The following is a 20070-nucleotide window of genomic DNA, read 5'->3' on the forward strand; positions in this document are numbered from 1 at the left end:
GGTAATTTTTCAGTTGTCTGCCTATCGTTGCTTGTCTTTTAAATTTATAGCCAAAAAGTTGTTACAAGAAAATTTTGAAGAAATTTGACATCCTTAGACAAAGTTGGTTGTAGAAGCCAAAATGTTGTTTGTTTTCTTGCTGTCTTATTTAACTTAGTTCTATTTTTTCTTTTTGTGTTTATCATTTACAATTATTAGTATTAATTTTATGTTGGTTTATATAGTTTTCCCACGAACCCTCTCATTCTTTCTCCGCGCGTTTTAATAAGTTTTACACATAACTTGTTTTGTTTTGGTTTTTCGCATACGTTTAAAAACTTCTTAAGTGGACGTGTCATCTCTTCCGTTTGGATTATTCAAAATGTGTTGCTTAATTTTATTTTAATCAATATTTAAGAAATATATAAAATTTTGTGTCTAAATTCAGTTGTTTTTAGGAGTTTTTTGGTTGAAACTAAAATAAGTATTCTTTCGCTTACTGGTTTAAAAGTTTATCAAATATTCTCTTTTAAATTTTTAGTTTTTTTTTTGCTTTTTGGGTGGGGCTTACGTTATCATAGTTGTATGTAGTCTTTCTTCCGATCTTTCCTTTTCTATACGTTAACTCAAAAGATTTTATTAACATATTTTTCAAGTTTCGTTCATTTCTTACTGTATAAACCGGTCTCTTGTTAAGGCATCTGCTTTTTTCACTGAAGTTTTGGTTTTTTTGTTTCTAGTTTTGGGTTTGCATTTTTACAGTATGTTTAAAGCTGCATTGGATTTTGAATTAATTTTTATTTCAAAACAAGAGTTCCCAAATCATAAAGTCTCCAATAGTTTACGTTTGCCCAAAGGTTTACAATTTTTGCTGTGACTCCTAAAAACAACAAAATATGGTTGTATTCGTTATAACTAATTTAGCTGTACCTCAAGTTTTTAGTTTCAAAATTAACATTTACTTTGTAATAGCGAAAATTTTCCACAGCTATTATGTTCCTAAATTTGTTTTCATTTTGTAAACTTTTTTTAAAGTTTTGAATTTTTGTAGGTCTCTGAATAAACTTAAATTTATAATTTTGCATGCAGGTTACAATGCGTGTTATTTTGAATTTTAATTATTTGAACGCATTTAAGCGACTTGCTGGATAAGCATTTTCAAATGTGTTAGCTGAAAAACAAATGAAATATGTTGTTGGTTCTTGAAATAATTAAAAACACGATTGTATTGTAATATTTAAATATAAAAAAGTTTTAATGAAAATTCCGTTAAACAATAATTGGAAAAACTTAACATTACACAAAGAAATAAGTGTTCTCATATTAAAATAAATGAAAAACATTTAGTCTACTAAGATGAAAAATATTAAAAAACTCATCGAATCGATTAAAAATAAGACTTTTATAACTTTTTTGAAGGTTTTACAGCTGTTATTTAAACTAAAAGTTGTTGACACTATTTAAGAGGTTTATATCCTCCCAATTAATGGAACTTTCGCTTTTTACCGCCGCGTTTTTTCCCCTTTCCCTTTTTGGCCAACTTGCGCTTTTTGCTTCCATCTCCACGCAGCGCCGATTCTCGACTAATCTCCCCAAGAATTTCATCGCCAAGTGTGCCTGCGGATTGGTAAATCAATCGGTTAGAAATTATACATAAGAAAAGCATAAATACAAGAGCGTACCCAACGTGGTCAGTTTGCGCTGACGATGCTTTTCAGCCTTAGTCACAGGCAGACGCATCAAATAGGTCTCCTCGTACTCCTGTTTTTCCTTCTGTGCATGGGATAACAGCTGCTGAGCCCGCGAGCCAGACGAAATCTCAGTGGGGGCGTCCAAGTACTCCTCTTTGAGGTCCTGCAGCATGGAAGACCTGGAAAAAAGGCAAATCATCTGCATAAAAATGGAAACTAAGATGGGAAAAGTTGTCCATTACGTGATCGCCCGCTTCTTGGCCCGGTCCATGGCCTTTTTCTCCTTGTCAGCATCGCGTTCGTCACCATCGTAGTAAACTGGCTTGATGCGCGGCGGCACATACACTCCGGACTTTCCAGCTGTGGCCGCCTTGCGGGGCATTTTCGCTGCTCCGGCCTCATCTTCATCCTCCTCATCATCGTCATCCTCGTCGTCCTCTTCGCTGTCATCCGGCGCACCATCTTCGTTGTGACCTGCCCCGGCTGCACTGCTCATCATATCATCTGGATTGGGCTTGTAAAGAATCGGATCTGTACTACTCGACACGCCAGTAGTGGCTGTCTTCACAAGCTTGTCGATCTGGTAGCGCAACTTGTGGTCAATGGGCCGAATCTTCTCCAGCACAGTGCGAATCTCGATCAGGCGTTCGATAGAGGGATCACCCTCAATGGTTTCGCCGGAACATTTGCGTAGAACCACGTAGGTCAGGTTGATCAAATAGTCAAGCAGCATGTGGTACTTCACCTCAAGGAAGCTCAGGCCGTATTCCGTGGTCAGCTCGCCGCGCTTAACCCGCTGCAGCATGCCCTCTACCAAATCAGTCACCTGCTTCACGTTGCTGTTCATTTCCCCAAGCAGCTGAATAGCCTGCGGGATGTCCTGACCCTGAACTTCACAATCGTGGTCGAGAGCCTTAAAGAAAAATTTAAAATATAAGAAGGCAAACAAATAAAATAGTATAAGATATATTCATTGACAATTAGGAATATTTATGAGGATGTTTGTATAAAATATGTTAATTGAAGTATAAAAAATTTTAATTTTATATGTCGGGAGAGTTCCAGCATCCAAATTATTGAGACCCTCAATCGTGTAGTAAAACTATTTTTGTTGGTGTGCTTACAACATGCACCTGCACCAGACCAGTTCCAAAGCCAATTTTGTTATTTCAGGCCAACATTTTATATTGCCCAGCTAAGTGCAGCGTAACTCATTTGCATATTTTATTGGACGCCATTTAATTATTTGCATTTTACAAAATTTTTGTCCGCGTACTTTACCGCCCACTTTTCACCTCAGAGGCATCTGTTTTTTGACCGTCCCGGTTGCATTTATTTTCAATTAATATTAATAAACCAGTCGGCTGGCAATTTAGTGGTGACATGGGGAAGCCTTGTTTGGTATTGTCTATTTTAGAGATTAATTGCAAAATAAAATCCATCCCAATTTTTCGTTTGGGTTTTTGTTACATTTGGTTGGCGAGTTTTGTCTGCAGTGTACAAAGCAAAAATTATTTGACAGCAACGTGGTCGAGTACAAAACAACCCGTAGGATTGATAGCTAAATTTTTAACAAATGTTCATATTATTTTTGAAGCGTTTTTTTTTAAATTGTTTTTTTGAAAGCAAAGTTAATTTCTTTTTAAATTATATTTTTATATTTTGGAAAATATGTTTACTAATTCAGTTAAGGCAGGCTTGCACCTTGTGAAGTCAAAAAAATCAAATTTTTTTTTTTTTTCAGTTTTGGATACATACATGTTTTAATTTTACTCTCCTAAAATTTCAAGTCGAAATCTCTTGAATTACGAAAGTTATCGGCCGTTTGGTGAACCGGTGTCAAGTGCGTTGCCATTATAGTGAAAATTTTCAAACGCGTTTTTCTCGAAACCATGTTTTCCGAGTTGGCGGAAGTCGTACAAGCCGCAAAAATTGAGCAATCGTCATGAAATTTTTTATACATGTTCCTCAGAAGTATGTGCATGGTATAGACTAGGATCTTTTGAAAATATTAAAAATTGTTTATTTAAAAAAATAATGAGTAACGAAAAAATGAGGAAAAAACCGATTTTTTTTTCAAAAGCTCATAATTTTTGCATTTTTTATGTTTTTTCAATTATCCTAGTTCAAACCATACGAGCAAGTGTACAGATTAAGAATATATTCGTTTTTTGCGTTTCAGATTATTTCTTAAAATTCCAAAAAATCCGCCATGAGGACGAGTTTTTCGCGGACATGCCGCCATTGTTCGGTACTCCTCCTCCCCCCTTCGCTTGGATCGCACTCAAAAAAATTGTGTAGCTTCAATAAACTGTACCCTACAACTGGCTAAAATTTTATTCCCACACCTACCATACTTTCCAAGAAATAAATTCCAGAAAAAAATCAGGTTTTGGGCGCCAACAAGGTGCAAGCCTGCCTTAAGTCGCAAAAAGTATATCAGGATCCTCGATATTCTTATTAGGTTACCTATCGATTTCCTGATGCGATAATTGTGTCCACTTCAGGCTAAGCCCATAACTCGATTTACGACTACTGTCCTTTATTTTGATTTTAATACGGTAGGTAAGCGATTGTGGCTGTCTGTCAGCTATATTTTCCCCGCGATTTGGAATTTAGCTTTATACGGCTGTGTAGTGGTGATAGCCTAAAATAATTCTAGGCATCCAATAAATTTTTTCGTTTTTATGGCATCTTTATGATATAGTCGTCCTCTTTTTATATCATTAAAAATTGTTTAAGTCTACTATTTTTCGGAGTATTCCCATATTGTTAAAAAATTTTTTTTTTCATTTACTTTCCCAATTCTTTCGATACGATAAAGCTCGTTTCGACTTACATACCATATTTCCTAAATCCCTACTTTTTCTCAGACACCGAAAAAAATGATTAAATTCGACGAGCTTTTGTAGGATTTTCAAATGCAGGTGCCAAAACGATGCAATGTTTGTAATTGTAATTTTTGAAGGAACGCTGTCGAAGAGAATAAAAAGGGGTTCCAAGTGCAAAAGCACAACACAGAAATCGGTGAAAGGTATTCAATGCAAATGCAATTGAATCTATATATGCATAGTAGGGTGGTCCAAAAACCGAATAGTGTTGTGCCCTAAATGTTTATAACAACTGCAAAACTCTTTAAAAAAAATTTAAATGACTTATACGGCACGTAATTTAAAATAGAATATATTTTTTGATCGAAGGCAACTGTGCATATGAGTGATAAATTTGGAATCCGATACGCAGTCCATATAATTAATTTTTTAAAGTTATTTATTTCTTATATGCCTTAAATGCAGCAAAGCGTATAGGAAAATCGAATGAGGGTAGATCCTTCAAATGTTTATATAAATTTGCACCGCCCTGATGTACATATCTAGGGGTAGCGAGCTTTCGGTATACGAACATACATATGTATACCCGCTAGAACTCTGTTTGCTGTCAAAGCCTACAATGCGAATAACAAACCATTTTCCTGCCAATTTTTTCGGTTGCATGAATAAAATATAAACTGCAATTTCTGTTTGTTTTTCAACTGAATTTAATGACAACATTTGATGGCGTCTGGCCCCATCCTTTCCCTACCCTTAATAAGCCCCTTCTACTGGTCATGAGGGCAACTGCGAAATTTCAGTATCGCCTGGAATTATTTTGGGCGGGTTTTTCGCATCCAATTTATTTTTATATTATTTTATGCATTAATGTCATAAATAAATGTCACTCCGTGCTTGCATGTGGTTTAGCTGTGTCTGTGGTAATTGCGTAAATCCTTTACATATTTATAGGCTGAAATTGGAATTGGGCACACAATTATTGACAGACTATAAATGCGATGGGGATGACTGTCAAATAAAATCGTATGAAAATTATATTTCGAAGATTTTTGAAATACTCTCGCTCATAAAACTTTAATCAATTTAAAGTATTATTCATTAATTAAATTAATATAATTAATTTTATCACTTTTTCTATATATATATCAACCAGTTTGTGTATCTTTTAATTGTATGTTGTAATAGTGCAAAAGTATAGTACAGCTAACTGTAATCGTTTTCGACCATATAAATATGTTCTTTCTAGTCGTGCCCCTTTATCTGTGTAAATGAAGAGATCTTAGGAAATATAAATCCTAGTTGATGTACTTTGGCGAGTATTGCATCCATATATGACCACGCAAATATGCGTATGACCGTTTTGACTACATTTTAATATTATTTAAACACCGAAAATTGACTTTTTACAAGTGTTTATGAAAAAGATTTGTATTTACAGAATTTCAATAAAAGTATACCAAATGTATACGTTTAATGCTGTCTGCCTGCATTACATCATTCATTAGCCCTTTCTGATGCCACGGCGATAACTATATCCCAAGCTGGCATATGAACCATCGTAAAAATGTTGTTATTTTCGAAGAATTATGTGCTTTTATTCAATTTTCTCTTAAGTTTACTATAACCTTATTGTCAAATGTATGTATATGCGGGCAGTGACAGCTTTCATCAGTTTTCGATAAGACTGCAAGTGTATTAAATATACCTTAAGAACAGATGCTCGATATTAAAATAGTACAAATTTAGCGTTGAACTGGAATTCTTAAGTTTTGGTGTCGCTCACAATTTGATAACTTTGAGTCTAGACTCACCTAAATAAACAAATTAGAGTACAATATATTTGTCCCACCTGAATATTTTTCTGTATTCGCCAGTTTTACCAATCTACACATTCCTATTCCATCTCACACTGTTCGTTATTATTTAAAAAATACAAATATTAGAGGCACACACAAACAGGGGAACCCGCGAACAAAAACGGAACGACATTGCTATGAAATATTGCCAATCAGAAACGAAACCGAAAATAAATCGATTGTTTCAACAAACGCACATAGCGGATAGCGGCAACATGGACAACAACAACTACGAATCAGACTAGCCATGGCCAAAAAGCGAAACAACAACCATATGCAGATGGTGCGGCCTGAAAGAGTCAGCAACAACACGTCCTCTGTCCCATTCTCCGAATTTCTGCGCTTCGCGAAAAGTGGGTGGTGGTGCATGGGTGGGTTGGGTTGCATGGGTGGTGGTGATGCCGGTGCAGTGGGTCGGCTGAGCGATTGCCGCGTCTGCGGGGGTGCAAATTGAAACAGAGTTGAGCCTCGATCCCTGAAACTCCTGCCCAAGGACTGTCCAGTTGGACCACCCTCCACCCACCAAGTCGTTATGCCACCCATGTGTCGTTTGTTCGCTGGTCGTTTGGGCCTGGTTCGTGTCACTTTGCCGCTTCTGGCCAAAAGCCTCGCGGGCCGAGCAAGCGCGTCGAGTGATTGGGTGGCTAGGTGCGGGGCTGGGGGGGAAGGGTGCCGGCAGATTCCCGCCGCTGCACGTTGCATTTGCATGTGTGCGGCATAATTGGACAGCATGAAACGTGAGCAGAGCAGCAAGGACGCATTGAATGACAGCCACAGTGGCCAAGTCGGCTAAATTTTGCTCGTAAACTAACTATTTTTTTTTGCAGACAAACAGGTAGAATGCTAGAGAGAATATGCGTATTCTTTATTTCTTATTTTTATAAAGTTGGTAAAACAGCACTTATTTATGTGCTTTTAAAATTGAAAAGAATTGAAAGTCTTCATTTTATTTATAAATATAAAATGCATCTGGAAATGTATCCTTAATACGCATTTGTGCGTTCATTCTCTTTCATTTTTTCGAAAATAGGGTTTAGTTAGTTACAATTTCTAATTTCTGTTAAATGAAAAAAATTTGTAAATTTCCTATACAAAATAAGGAATTTTGAATCAGTGTTTAGTGGACAGCTCCTAACCTTTTTCTCTCTGGCATCCACTGTCCCTTTTCCACTCTAACTGAAGCTTTGCATATTGATGATGCTGCCCCCTTCGTCATTCTTTGTTGGCCAGTTTTTTGCCAGGAAGCAGTCAAATCTTCAGTTGGGGAATCCAAAAGGATTTTTTCGGCCATAAAATGGCAGATTCCCTGGAATTGGGACAACATGTGATAGGAAACCGTAGACAAAACGATATCGAAAGCAATAGAAAAAAAACAAGACCTAATTATTCTTTGGTCTGTTCTAGGCCTCATCTTTATTGTAACCTAGAAGTGGAATACCCGAGAGTTCTTTACAAGAAATGTCTAAGTAACTAAGACACCAAGCAAAAGAGATTTTTGAATATTGTCAGAATATGAAAGGGGCCCTCAAACATTGATATACCATGATCTCAATCGAGTGCTAAGGTCAAAGGGCCCCGGATTTTACACCAAAGCCCGGCTTTCCTAATTTTTCCCCGAGCACTTTAAATTATTTTTTACATTGCTTCTATTCAACATTCCAAGGGCATATATAGCCATTCAATTAAATACCATTATGCACGTGTCGAATATTGGTATCTTGAAAATTATGTAGTTTAGCTCATTTCTCCCATATTTCGTTCAATCGATGAATGACGGTTCCAAATAATTTTTTTGCAATTATGAATAAAATTAGTACAAAATAATTTTTTGCTTTGGATGTAATTTGTAAATGGAATCAAATTATTTTGTACTTCTTTTATATAACAGTGCGTTGCGTAAGAAAATCCGAAATCTGTAGCTCTTGTATATTCCGGGAGCTCAACGTTTTTTGTTGATAAAAGGCTTCTTTTTGTTATTAAAAGAAAAACGACAGAGATAAAAAAGTTTACATGCGGGATAACGCAGCTGCCCATTTAAGTCGTACAACAAAAAAGGTTTTAGAACACTTTCCCGACTTGCCTGATTTAAACCAATAGGAAATAACACCGTATGATTCGACATGACTTGTAAAAAGTACATTTTATGGATTGTGGAATAATACCTTATTAAATTAATAAATTGAAAAATCTACTTGAGCTCCTAGTTCAATGTTCAAAAGGCACTTTTTTTTTACACGTAACTCCTTGTTCTATCTTTCTGTAGTTAAAAATTGCTTTCTCTCATAACGGTATAAATTTGACGTCAGTTAAAAAATATTGTTAGTATCGTAGTTTTGATACAAACTTTAGAAAGTAGAATCGGAAAATAAATTTACGTGCCAATAATATAAACAAGCGCAGAGTTCTTGGTCGCCAGTGGAAATAACATCGCGACTCGCGAATGTGGGAATTTGGGAGGTGGTACGAAAAGGGGGCCCAGGCAGAGGCTTTTTGCCATTTGTACAAGCCCACACAGCCAGAACTCCACCTTTTCCGGCCTCTCACCATGCATGCATAAATTGCGCGAATTTTGAACGTTGATTGCAGAACGGGCAGAAATAACCGTGTGTTAGCTTCTGCTATTTGGCAGGTGGAGTTGGTGGATGGAGCACTACCGGTTGGGCACAGACACCGGTTGTCACAACAAATACTCCGCGAATTTTATATAAATTTTAAATACAATTTGGTATTGAGCCTTGCCTAAACCGAATAAAAACAACAGCCAGGCCCACCAAAAATGTTTCGAATGGTGCAGATGGATATTTGGGGGAACGGGTTAGACTGTCTATACTCGTAGATGCGCACAAGCATATAGAGGCAGTCGGTGGAGAAGTGGACAAACTGTCGCTTAATTGGAAATTGTGTATTGTTCTGAGAGAGCTGCGAAAAAACAGAGATAGCAAACGTTGTTCTGTCTATTTTTTATTGGATGGCTAAATATTTCTGTTGCTGTCCAAAAGAGATACTTGAAAAGGTATTGCATATACTTTATTAATTTAACTTTATAAAGTATGAAATAACAATTTAAATACTAAATGGCCTAAGTGGTAATAAGGAGATTGTCGTGATGTCGATTTAATGATAAATCGACTTAACGTTAACAAAAACTCTTACTCTCAAAATAGTCCTTTCTGAAATGAAACTAATAATATTATCAATCAAGTGAATATCAGACGCTAAAATGTTTATTTTAAATATTTCTCTAAAGAAACGAACAGCGCGGTCTTGCAATGTTTATTTTCTTAGCTGAGAAGTTAACTCACGCACCACCCTAGCCTCGTTTATAAACTGAGTAGATTTAAAAGAACTGTCTTACAAGGGAACGGTCTAATTTATTAAAAACTCGCACGGAAGGGGATAAAAGCATTGAAAACAAAAAAACAATTTAACCGAGGACGGGACAGAAAGGATACGGATACTTATCCATAAGGAAGGGATGACAGACTGACTGCCAAACTTGCTTTCGAGCGATGAATGCTGTTATATGCATAACTTGTCAACCACAAATCGTGGACTAGAGAATGGCTCGCAGAAAGTATAAGGCTACCTACCGATGCGAGCCGCAGATAAATTTTTATAATTAAACAGAAAAAGTCTGGTTGGCATACACGCCCAGAAAGCATATTACCGTAAAATTTCCGCCAGCTTCTCGGCAAAATACATACACACAAGACGACCCAAAACAAAATCTCATTACAATTTCAACGCGATCAGACAAAGCATCAGAAGGAAAGGCTGAGAACAGAGGAAACCCAGATGATGAAATGGATTTTTATCCCAAAACAGGACACATTGACTGAAGGAAACATGCTAAGGGATGCAGGGAAAAGAGAATTGTGGAAAAAACAGGGCTACCCGTAACAAAAAAGCCAACAATAAAGCTTTTTTAAAGGTCTCAACTACTAGATACTTAATCTGCCTATTGGTACCTTCATGTTACTAAAAAATGTCTTTTTATCTGATAAAAAGTAATATATAAAAATTGTACATTCCCCTACAATTTTAGTTTTGAGTCTTTTTAATATATTTTAACTGTGAAAATAACATGAAACTGGTTTTACAGCACATTAGATACAATATCACATCAATGAGGGACAATTTAGAAACAACAGAAAGTTGATTAAAAAACCATTAAAATAAATTATAAATTATTTTATGAGTAAACATAATTAAATGGTTTTTGTGTATTAAGACTCTCCCATTATCATGACTGTCCCATATAGGGTATGAAAAAAAAATCCCGACATCAGCAAAAGTGGAAGCCATTCCTCGCTCCACCGATCCGACCCTTCCCCCAATTCGGTCTCTGCCAGCAAGTGCATGGGGCGAGTTGGTCCTCGGCGCGTAAAAAATGCAAATCCCAAGTCAAAGCTTAGCGCCGTGCCCCCGTACGTGGCAACCTGGCAACATACGTGCCACCATCCCCTTTCCACGCCCTCACAAAAATACAAACACAAAGATTTGAGTAATGGATGAAAAAATCCTACGCAGGAATGGAATTTGAAAACGTATGTCCCAGCATAATGCAACACACTCCGGCGGGCGAGCGGGTTATTCCGCTGGATCTGGTCGGTTGTTTTGTGTGAGGGAGCGAGAGGAAGCATGGAAAATAAATTCAACAGAAAAAAAAATTGAAAAAAAAGGGAGGCCAGTTTGGGGTGCGGACTATTCACCAGGAAGGACAGGGCAGAAGGACCGACTGGTTGCATGACTCTCCGGATCAATGACGAAAGTGCGTTGAAGTGTAGCGCAAACAATGGCAAGTCATAGGCAAATGGGCCAAGAGATGTTCTTACGATGGGTGGCAAAGAGCAGAAAATTACAAATCTATTAGGAGTCTATTCTATAAATGCCAATTGTATCCTTGCGTTTGTTTTAAGAGATGTTAGTTCTCAAAAAAAATAACCAAATTTTAATTACCTTACAATTGGTTTAATAAAAACTTTGTAAATCCAACAGCAATGGTTTTATAATTCATACTTTTTAAATTCGGCATTTTTCTTAAGTTATTTAGACTCTTTTCTTAAAAACTTTTATAATTCGTAAAATATTTATATATTTTTGTTTTATTCGCCAGAACGCTCAATTATCTTTCTCTGGTTCTATTCAGTTGGAATGCTGAGAAGCGATTGATGGCCATTGGATGGTAAAATCCCGTTCCAAAAGGACATCCGGCAACCTATCAGTTTTCATTGTCACGGAGCGCTGATTAAAAGTCGCTTCCGCTGCTCTAAAAACAAACGCACCAAGAGACGCATATCCCGCAGAGGAGTCCTCAAATCCTCGCCACTTCTGCCTGCAGATGGCCATTATCCTTTGCGTTGAGGCCAAGCTAAGGGCCAACTAAACAGACGTCAAAATTATTGCCATTACACGGGGGGCTAGGAGTCGGACAGAAACTGGCAGTTGGATTTCAGTTCAAGGGGGAAAATCAGACCAGCATGCAATGAATGGACGTCCCACGTCCCACCTCCCACACCCCTCCCACACATCTCCCGATTGCCCAGCGTGATGGTCAACTGTCCCGCCTTAACCCGTCAGCCGCATGCCTGTCCGCGGAAAAAATACTAGAAAGGGGATTTGAACGGAAAAAGGAGCGTGGGACTGGGCGGCGAATGTGAAAAGCGTCGCCGGTTCGAGCTCAAGTAGCTTGTGTGCCATTTTTTCCATTTCGCTCATCGTTTTTGTTTTCAACTTTTGCTCTATTTCCGCCATCGCCGCCGCTGTCTGGCTGACGTTTTAGCGCGGTCTGTTAGCGGCGGTAAATTGGGGGAGGCGATCTGGGAGCCAATGCGGTTGTCAGTTGCTCTATGAGACGCCTCCGATAGTCCATGCTGGGCCCTTTGTGTCGACATTCTGCATGCAAAGTGAAAATGTTGTCGCTGTTTAATGTCAAGTGCAGACTTTTTTCGTGGCCACTCCAAAGACCATTCGCTAGGACAATTGCAGACGTTTTCATGCCCGTCCAGGCTGAAGTACCGGGAAGATTTCGTTCGAACAAACTTTCTTGAGGGATTTGACAGTGTAAGCTCCAATTGCTGGTTGCTTAAAGTCCTTGAAGTCTAAGATTGCACATTCGGGAATTAATGTCTTCTATCTTGACAATAAATGATCTCCAAAAACAAATAAATTGATGACACAGCATTGGAGAAACTCGAAACAGAATCGAATCTGATAAATCTTTCCGAGAATTATCATATCATAAAGGCAGTATACAATACATTTCGCATAATAAGAACATCGTCTCTAACCAAAAGTTTCCTGCCCACTCAACTTTCGTTTATGGCCAGGAAATCTTTGTTTATTGAGATCAACGTTTTTAATGGTATTGCAAGTTACAACATGGATAGAACATTCTGGATACATGATTATGGAATTTTTGGCATTTAATTTTAAGAAAAGAAAAACTGCCTAAAGCTAACAACCTTTTTTAAATAAAAACCAAATCTCTAGCAAAAGACAAAGCCAATTTTTCATAACATATTCGATCCAGAAATCATCTTTCTAACTCTCTTAAGATTATTAGCATTACTAACAACTCAAATAAAATTATCCACACACCTCAAAACTAAATTTGTTTTAATAAAATTATAATTAAACAGGACTCAGGTAGGTGGTTATATATATATTTTTTTAATAATGGGCGCTACTCTTAAGTATTAGGTTAGAAACGTTAAATTAACAAATCAATAAATAAGTATGCAGTGGAAAGGTTTTTTGAGACAGTAACGTTTAGATGGTATTTTACAATTTATCGAATTGATTTCAAGGGTAGTTTTCTTTGGGTATTGATGATTTTATAACGTGAGCCACGCCAGTCGAAAAGTATCATAGAATCACTTGTAAACCTAATAAACCAATATAAATTTGAACGAATTTATAATTTATAAAGAGTACTGTAACGTGAAAAAGTAATGAAGGAAGAGTTTTCGACCCTGTTCTATTTATCTGAAGTTAGGCGTCAACCAGTATTCAGGATTATGTTCCCCAACGAATAAGGGTCGGATATGCACTGGTGGGAATCTGAAGATACAAATGTAAAGGGTTTCTGGCTGAGAGCGACAAGCTCAAATGGATAAAAATTGTTTTTTGTTTGCAATCTTATTACATTTATGCAATCATACGCTAGCTGATTTTTCTGGTTTATCTATTTCATTTGGTTGTGCCGTTAACCCTTTGGTATCTTCAACCAATCGACTTGTGTAGAAGGAGGCTATCTTCCCGTTCGCATTAATCAAGGATAGGGATTTTACATTTAATTAATTTTTTCGTTTCAGGTTAACCGTTGTACAGTGGTCCTTTTTCAAAATTGTAAGTGACAAAAAAGTAAAAAACTTCTGACCGAACCAATAATCGATTTGCAATATAAAAGCACATTGTCCTCTCCTCGTTTTAATTTTTCTACCAGAGCTTAAAATGGTTACTCTAATTAATTTAACTTAACTAAAATTACATGCGTTATTAAAAATAAGAATTGTTTTTTAGAGTCGGAAAACAGCAAAACAAAACTTAAAGAACCAGTAACGTATAATTTCATAATTAAATTTATTATTACATGTATAAAAAGTTTACATCTTAACTTTGTTGGGTTCATTGGTCAACTCATTTAAAGTACAGTGTTAATTTTGTTAGGAATAAAAAAATGTTCGTAAATTTTTTTCCATTTCATTATATTATTGTTATATATTTTGATGTTGTTAATTATTTTAATTACATTTTGGGAAAAAGGACAACAACAAATTTTTGATGGTGCCTTAGCGATAGTCACAAATTACAACTCAAAACCTCTTTCCCGATTAAAATATTTAATTGGCTGTGAATCAATTTGTTTTTACAATACTGTCTAGTGTTATAAATATAATACAATATTTTAGCATTAAAATAGGTAAATTATTAATTTATGAAGAGCATCACTTGGCTATATAAAAATTAAATAATATTATTGTAACCCATTATTTTCAAACGGTCCACTGTACAAGTGTTTTTTTTTACTATTTACGATCTCATTTGGGTTGTTTACATTGCATTCCATTTTTCCGGCCAAAAATTAAAAACGCATATTTTTCGAAACAGGACAGTTTGGGCTTCTGGTTCTCCTGTTCTTTTTTTTTTGTCCCAAACAGATTTTAATATGTAAATAATACACAAATGTTCCATACACACATATTCATTGTGTACACATATGCATGGTGTACTCATATGCAGAGGTGTATATATTAACGCTATGGAACCAGGCCCAACTCAGTAAAACCTTCAGTTTTATTATTTTTTTGTGGCACGTGTGGCTATAGCTGTGTGCCTGCCTGTGTGAGTTTTTGCATGTATTACGCCCTTTTCGGACACTGCATTTTTAATATAATTTTTTACCGCCCCTCCTCCGTCTCCCACTCCACCCCAATATTTCCCCCATTCGCAATTTTTTCTGGATTTTTTTCCCAGTCTTGTTGTTATTATTCTTCCACGCCCTTTCCACTGACAACCTTGTTTGCAGTGGGCGTGCATATGTATATGTACTTATTTTCCATTTTTTTCCTATGTGGCCATGATTTTATTTCATTGGGGGTTGGTATCCGCCCATTTTCAACTGTCCGGTTTGCAGGTGGTCCTGCCGCTTCATGAGCGAGAAATGCTGTGGTGTTCTGTTATACCCTTCTTTTTGGAAAGTGAAAGGGTTATTATATATCAGATAGATTGAAATGCTTCTAACCTCCATAATCAACTGTAGTGACAAGTTAGACACCTTTGCTTTAAAGTAAGTCTAAGACACAAAATGATCGACCAGGCTTCACCTAACTCATATATTTTACGTAAGAGCCCATCTGGATATTCAGCGTTGAAATCGCTCACTCAACTCTAAAAAACCAAGGCCATATAATGTTTTTATTCTATTAAAATTTAAACGCATGCGAAACAATTCAGTCTCTCATTTTACATTACATAAAAAATAACTTTTGCGCTAATGAAGAATGAGACGACTAAAAACACAAAGAAATCGATTAACTATTTATAAGAAATTCAATAGGACTGCGTTAAATTTTTCAAAAAATGTTTCTTAACAAAACGGATAAATTTCAAATTTAAAACTGAATTTCTATAAAGCTGGTAAACTTTAAATAAACAAATTATGAATTAGAAAAGGATCCATCTTTTAAAAAATGTATTATGTTTCTCTAAGCTGGTTTGAATTTTGATAAAGGTTTGAGGCGTATCGTCGCAACCAATCTTAAAAGTAGTTTTCCTGTTGTATCAGGCTAAATCGGAAATATCCAGTTCGATATCCATAATTTTTAAATGCTATATGATATGAAGGGTAACCTTTGTTCAAATACAACATATACATACAACATATTTTCAATGACGAGGCGGACTGTAAGTGAATCCAGGCTCAATCGTCACTCGTAGAGTCATCCGACAGAGTGAAATTATGTTTTTGCAGTAATTCATACATTTGTCATACTTTTTTTTACGCATAAGAGTGTTTAAATGAATTTGTTTCCCGGTCGGGCATAATATGGGCTTTAAGTGTTTTTAATAAATTCAAAATATAAATTTTAAATGACATAATATTTTAATTAAAATGAAGTGGGGTTTGAAAAATGTTAAGGGTAACCACAACCCCTTGTGATAGAGATATATGTGAACAGATATTTTACTTAAATAAATGAGAAAGAAAGATAAGAGTAAATTGACATTTTCAATTAAACTGAAGACTTACAAATTATTATTTATTTAACTTAATTTTTTTTTTTTTTTGATAAATAAAATACAATTTTTAGTTTTTGATTTTTTTGTTGCACACCATTTGTGTTGATGTAGAAATTGTCCAAGTTAATATTATCCTTGCGCTTTCAACCAAAAATGGATTTCTTTAATAAAAGTATTCTTATTTAATATCGAGAACTTTACTGTTTATCGCGCAACACATTCCAACCTTTCCTTAAGTTTGGACGTGTAAGTTGGGCTATAATATGTCACTACCCAACAGGTGACTGCGTTATTTTTTTGTTTAACCAAATTTGCAGGTGTTGTAGTTGATTGCTACGTAGACTCTTGAAGTGCCTCAAATACAAACCTATCTCACGCCACAAACATCTTAAAACATGGACCCTCACAAAATGTGCTTACCTATAATATTTATTTATATAAACTTTTTAATTTTGTTTGTAGGCGACCTTTGATGTATATTTACATTTTTTGAGTTTTTCCGGCTCGAGGTCAACTTTTTATATAAATAACATATTTTATGTATACATATATAGCAAATAAATATATGTGTATATATATAATATCGCTTAAGTCAGGTAAGATTCATAAAATGAAACATTGCACCGCCCACTTAATTCCGCAAGTTTTGCGGAAGTGGAAGTGACATGATCGGATTTCAAATTGTTGTCGATGTCTTATAAGTCCAAAAGTTTCACAAAAATAATTTTTTTATGCTCGAGAGATCTTTCGGTGCCCAAACATAGAATTTTCATCTGTGTATACCCGACCGGGGACCCGCTTAAATATATCACGTGACAGCTCAACCAAGTAACTCAACCCGCACCCGCTCCCAGGTGACCCTCAACTCGGCCTGACCACAAAGTAAGGCTGCTCCGAACTGGGGCAGACGACCCGCTCGAACAGTTCAGGGACTTTTGAAGGTCGCGGCTTCTGGTCGCCGGGCAGGAGCATGCTGTTCCACAGCAGGTTCGAGATGATCGCGTGGCCGCGCTGGCTGAAGTGGAAGCAGTCGTGGGAGAAGAACCGCCAGTCCGTGTTGCCATCGGGCAGCGTGGGCGCCGTCATGTTGCTCAGCAGCGGATGGGCGACGATGGCGAAGTCCTCGCGATGGAACTCGGGCAGCCGGGCGATCTCCATGTCCAGCCGCTGCCACCGGATCAAGGTCTGCCTGCGCTCCAATAACTGGGTCCTATTGAGGCGGTCATTGATCAGGCAGTGGCACCCCACGCGGTGCACCACGAAGCACTGCAGCGGCACCTGGGTCATGGTGCTCAGCACCAGGGGTATGTTCGGCACCACGATCAGGTTGATCAGGAGGCGGGGCACGTGGTCGCGCAACAGCCGGAAGGCCTGGCGCAGATCGCGGGCATGCTGGTCGAGGAAGCCCTGCGGACTGTCCCAGTGGCACAGGTCCGAGCAGATGTCGTTGTTGCCCACGTACACGGTCAGCAGCTTCCAGTGGCGCTTCATGTCCACATTGGGATCGCGCCGCAGCAGATCGATCAGAACGCGGGCCTGGAAGGGCAGATCCCGCGACATGATCATCGGCTCGGCGATGTTCAGCCGGGAGGATCGGTGGTTGATCACCAGACTGTTGCTCACCGCGAAGCCGTACAGCTTTGGATTGAAGACCTTCAGGATGTTGGGCAGGGTCACGAACCTTCGCCAGTCGGCCAGACCGCCGCCCGAGAAGGTCAGACCCCGGAACTCGTTGATCATGTCTATGGCGTTGTTCGATAGAATCCCGTTGCCCGCCGACAGTGAGTCCCCGAAGGCAGCTATAATGTCAATGTCCCCCGGCCTCAGCCGCTCAATGGAAGTGGGGGGACTTGGGGATCGTGTATTGTTCGTGGGGCACATAAAGGGAACTTTCTTGGGCACCGGACTCTGCAACTTTCCCTCGCGCCTGCCGCGGCTGCTGAGTGCCTCGATGTTGTTGAGAGCCCATCGCAACGTGGTTTGCCTGGTGTTGAGGAACAGGTGTCGCAGATCCTGATCGATGTGGGTGTACTGCTGGATGCCGTTTTCCAGCACACGGGGATTGTAGGACTGGGCACGCACTCCGATGTCGGCCAACAGTTGATCGGATCGATTTTGTCGCCGTATGCGACGCTTTGCAGATGTAGGTGTCGAAAGCAGCAAGAGCAATGAGCACAGGCATAATATGTAATTAATATTTCCCATGTTGCCTTATTCTTCAGTGTCCAAATACAAGTCTCAGTACATGATTTGTTCCAGGACTTCAGGTAAAGTTCTTATCCGTTCCGATTGAAAGCGAAAGCAAGCTCACACACCAGACGAACTTCTGAACGCGTTCTCATCCGACAGGCAAATGCGGCGGTCGTTTTTAATGCCCGCCACAAACTTTATAAATTCACAGGCCGGATCCCCTCACAACTCTGCTCGCAAATCGCTCTCAAACTCATTTCTTTCCATTAAAGCCAACAACAAACCACACACGATCGCTGAGGACGGGGACGGGATAGGGACAGAGCTCAGAACTTGACTTAAAAGCGTTGACCGAGACATTAACAACCATAAAAATGACAGAGCGGCCTGATAGCACCAGCCTCTGGCTTCGGCTCAAAAAATACAGAGTGCCCTGCGGTTCAAAGATGTTGGCAAAAACAACAACGAAATGCCCTAAACAAAATACAGTTTAGTGTATGAAATAATTACCTTGTGGCAGAACATGGATGCTACCAAAACATGCCGAGAAAACGCACATTTGTATGTGTATACAGAAAAATGAAACAATAAATATAATTTAATTGATGCTATAGAGGGGCTGGCCCGAGCAGAGGCGTCGACTTTGAGCTTGGGATCTTTAAGCGAACCCGATGAGTACACTTTCCAGACCAGCATTAAAAATCCGGTCATTGAGTACAATATTTCGGGAGTTTTCAGTACATCTAAACATATACGGAGATATAATTTTACAGATGCGTAACCCACGAGTTACGCCCAATTTAAATGCAAGTATTACGGTGTTCTTCCCCTTGTATAATTATTACCCATCCAAAAATCTAAATTGTTTTTATATAATTTATTTCGTAGTGAAATAAAGTTAAAATAAAATTATCCTATAGGAGCAATCAACATATACTTATAAGGGTAATAATATTTTAGTATATATTTAAGGCGATAATAGTATATATTTTGCGTCGTTGAAAGTTTAAGTTTTTCGGACTTGGTCCATGCTCGTTCAGAAATAGTGGCGCCTTAGAGCTCCATCTCTCCATGCATTCATGATTTAAAGCAAGGAAAACATAAACAAAAAATCTCAAAATATTTGCACATTAAACTTAAGTAAGTTTGTAATGTAATTGTTGCTCGAAATGCTTAAAATGTTAATAGCTAATTGTTTGTTTAGACTTCTCAAAAAGAGTCATGAGACTTGAGTGCTATGCGAAAACATATCCGTTTTGTCGAACTTGATAGCGGTTATTGCCCACACAACCAACAATTTAAATAAAATATTATTAAGTAAAGTGATCTATAAATATATGGTGTGGCTCTCATAAGTTGACTCATGTCAGGTCTTGTTTTTTGAGGCGTGTTTTTTGAAGGCTGTACACACAGTTTGCGGCTTTCCAACTGCAAGGGGCCTGAACGTGTTGGAATTTTACTCTGCGGTTCCGTCTTCCGCCCGACGCCCCTTCCCCTTTTCTTCAACGGGTTCTGTGAAACGATCCTCTTTGTTGGGACAGGCCTTATCCTGGATTGGAAGTGTATTAAACTAGTCCTACTAACTTTTCACTCTATATTTACACAAGAACGGAAAAAAGCCTTGTCATGTTTTTATACCCCTGCAGAAAACTATTATATTTCGATTTGTATGCTTTTACTTAACGAGGACGGAAGCTAACTTCGGCAAGCCGAAGTTTTAATACCCTTTCCGACGTTTGCCGAAATTGCTAAAATTGTAAAAGTAGCGAAAGGAATAAG

General features: G+C 37.9%; 2 protein-coding genes across 2 annotated transcripts in view; both read right to left on the reverse strand.

Moving 5' to 3' along the window:
* Positions 1-1362: 1362 nt before the first annotated feature.
* LOC108049449 (neuroguidin) overlaps positions 1363-20070 on the reverse strand; it is a 50959-nt gene continuing 32251 nt past the window's right edge. Inside the window, exons 3-5 of the mRNA XM_044460336.1 lie at positions 1913-2583; positions 1662-1849; positions 1363-1596 (exon numbers count right to left, since the gene is read on the reverse strand). Of these exons, the coding sequence (XP_044316271.1) occupies positions 1463-1596; positions 1662-1849; positions 1913-2583 (993 nt within the window). The 3' untranslated portion in view covers positions 1363-1462. The remainder of the gene's footprint in view (positions 1597-1661; positions 1850-1912; positions 2584-20070) is intronic.
* Positions 16196-18667, reverse strand: LOC108049426 (phospholipase B1, membrane-associated). The gene has a single exon (XM_017130606.2). The coding sequence runs from the start codon at positions 18304-18306 to the stop codon at positions 16963-16965; it is 1344 nt and encodes a 447-aa protein (XP_016986095.1). The 5' UTR covers positions 18307-18667; the 3' UTR covers positions 16196-16962.

This window comes from Drosophila rhopaloa, unplaced genomic scaffold, assembly GCF_018152115.1.
Source record: "Drosophila rhopaloa isolate 14029-0021.01 unplaced genomic scaffold, ASM1815211v1 contig_2, whole genome shotgun sequence".
Taxonomy (NCBI): Eukaryota; Metazoa; Arthropoda; class Insecta; order Diptera; family Drosophilidae; genus Drosophila; species Drosophila rhopaloa.

What these genes read in the sequence shown, in the direction of transcription:
- LOC108049426 (XM_017130606.2), bottom strand. Translation starts at nt 18,306, where the DNA reads ATGGGAAATATTAATTACATATTATGCCTGTGCTCATTGCTCTTGCTG.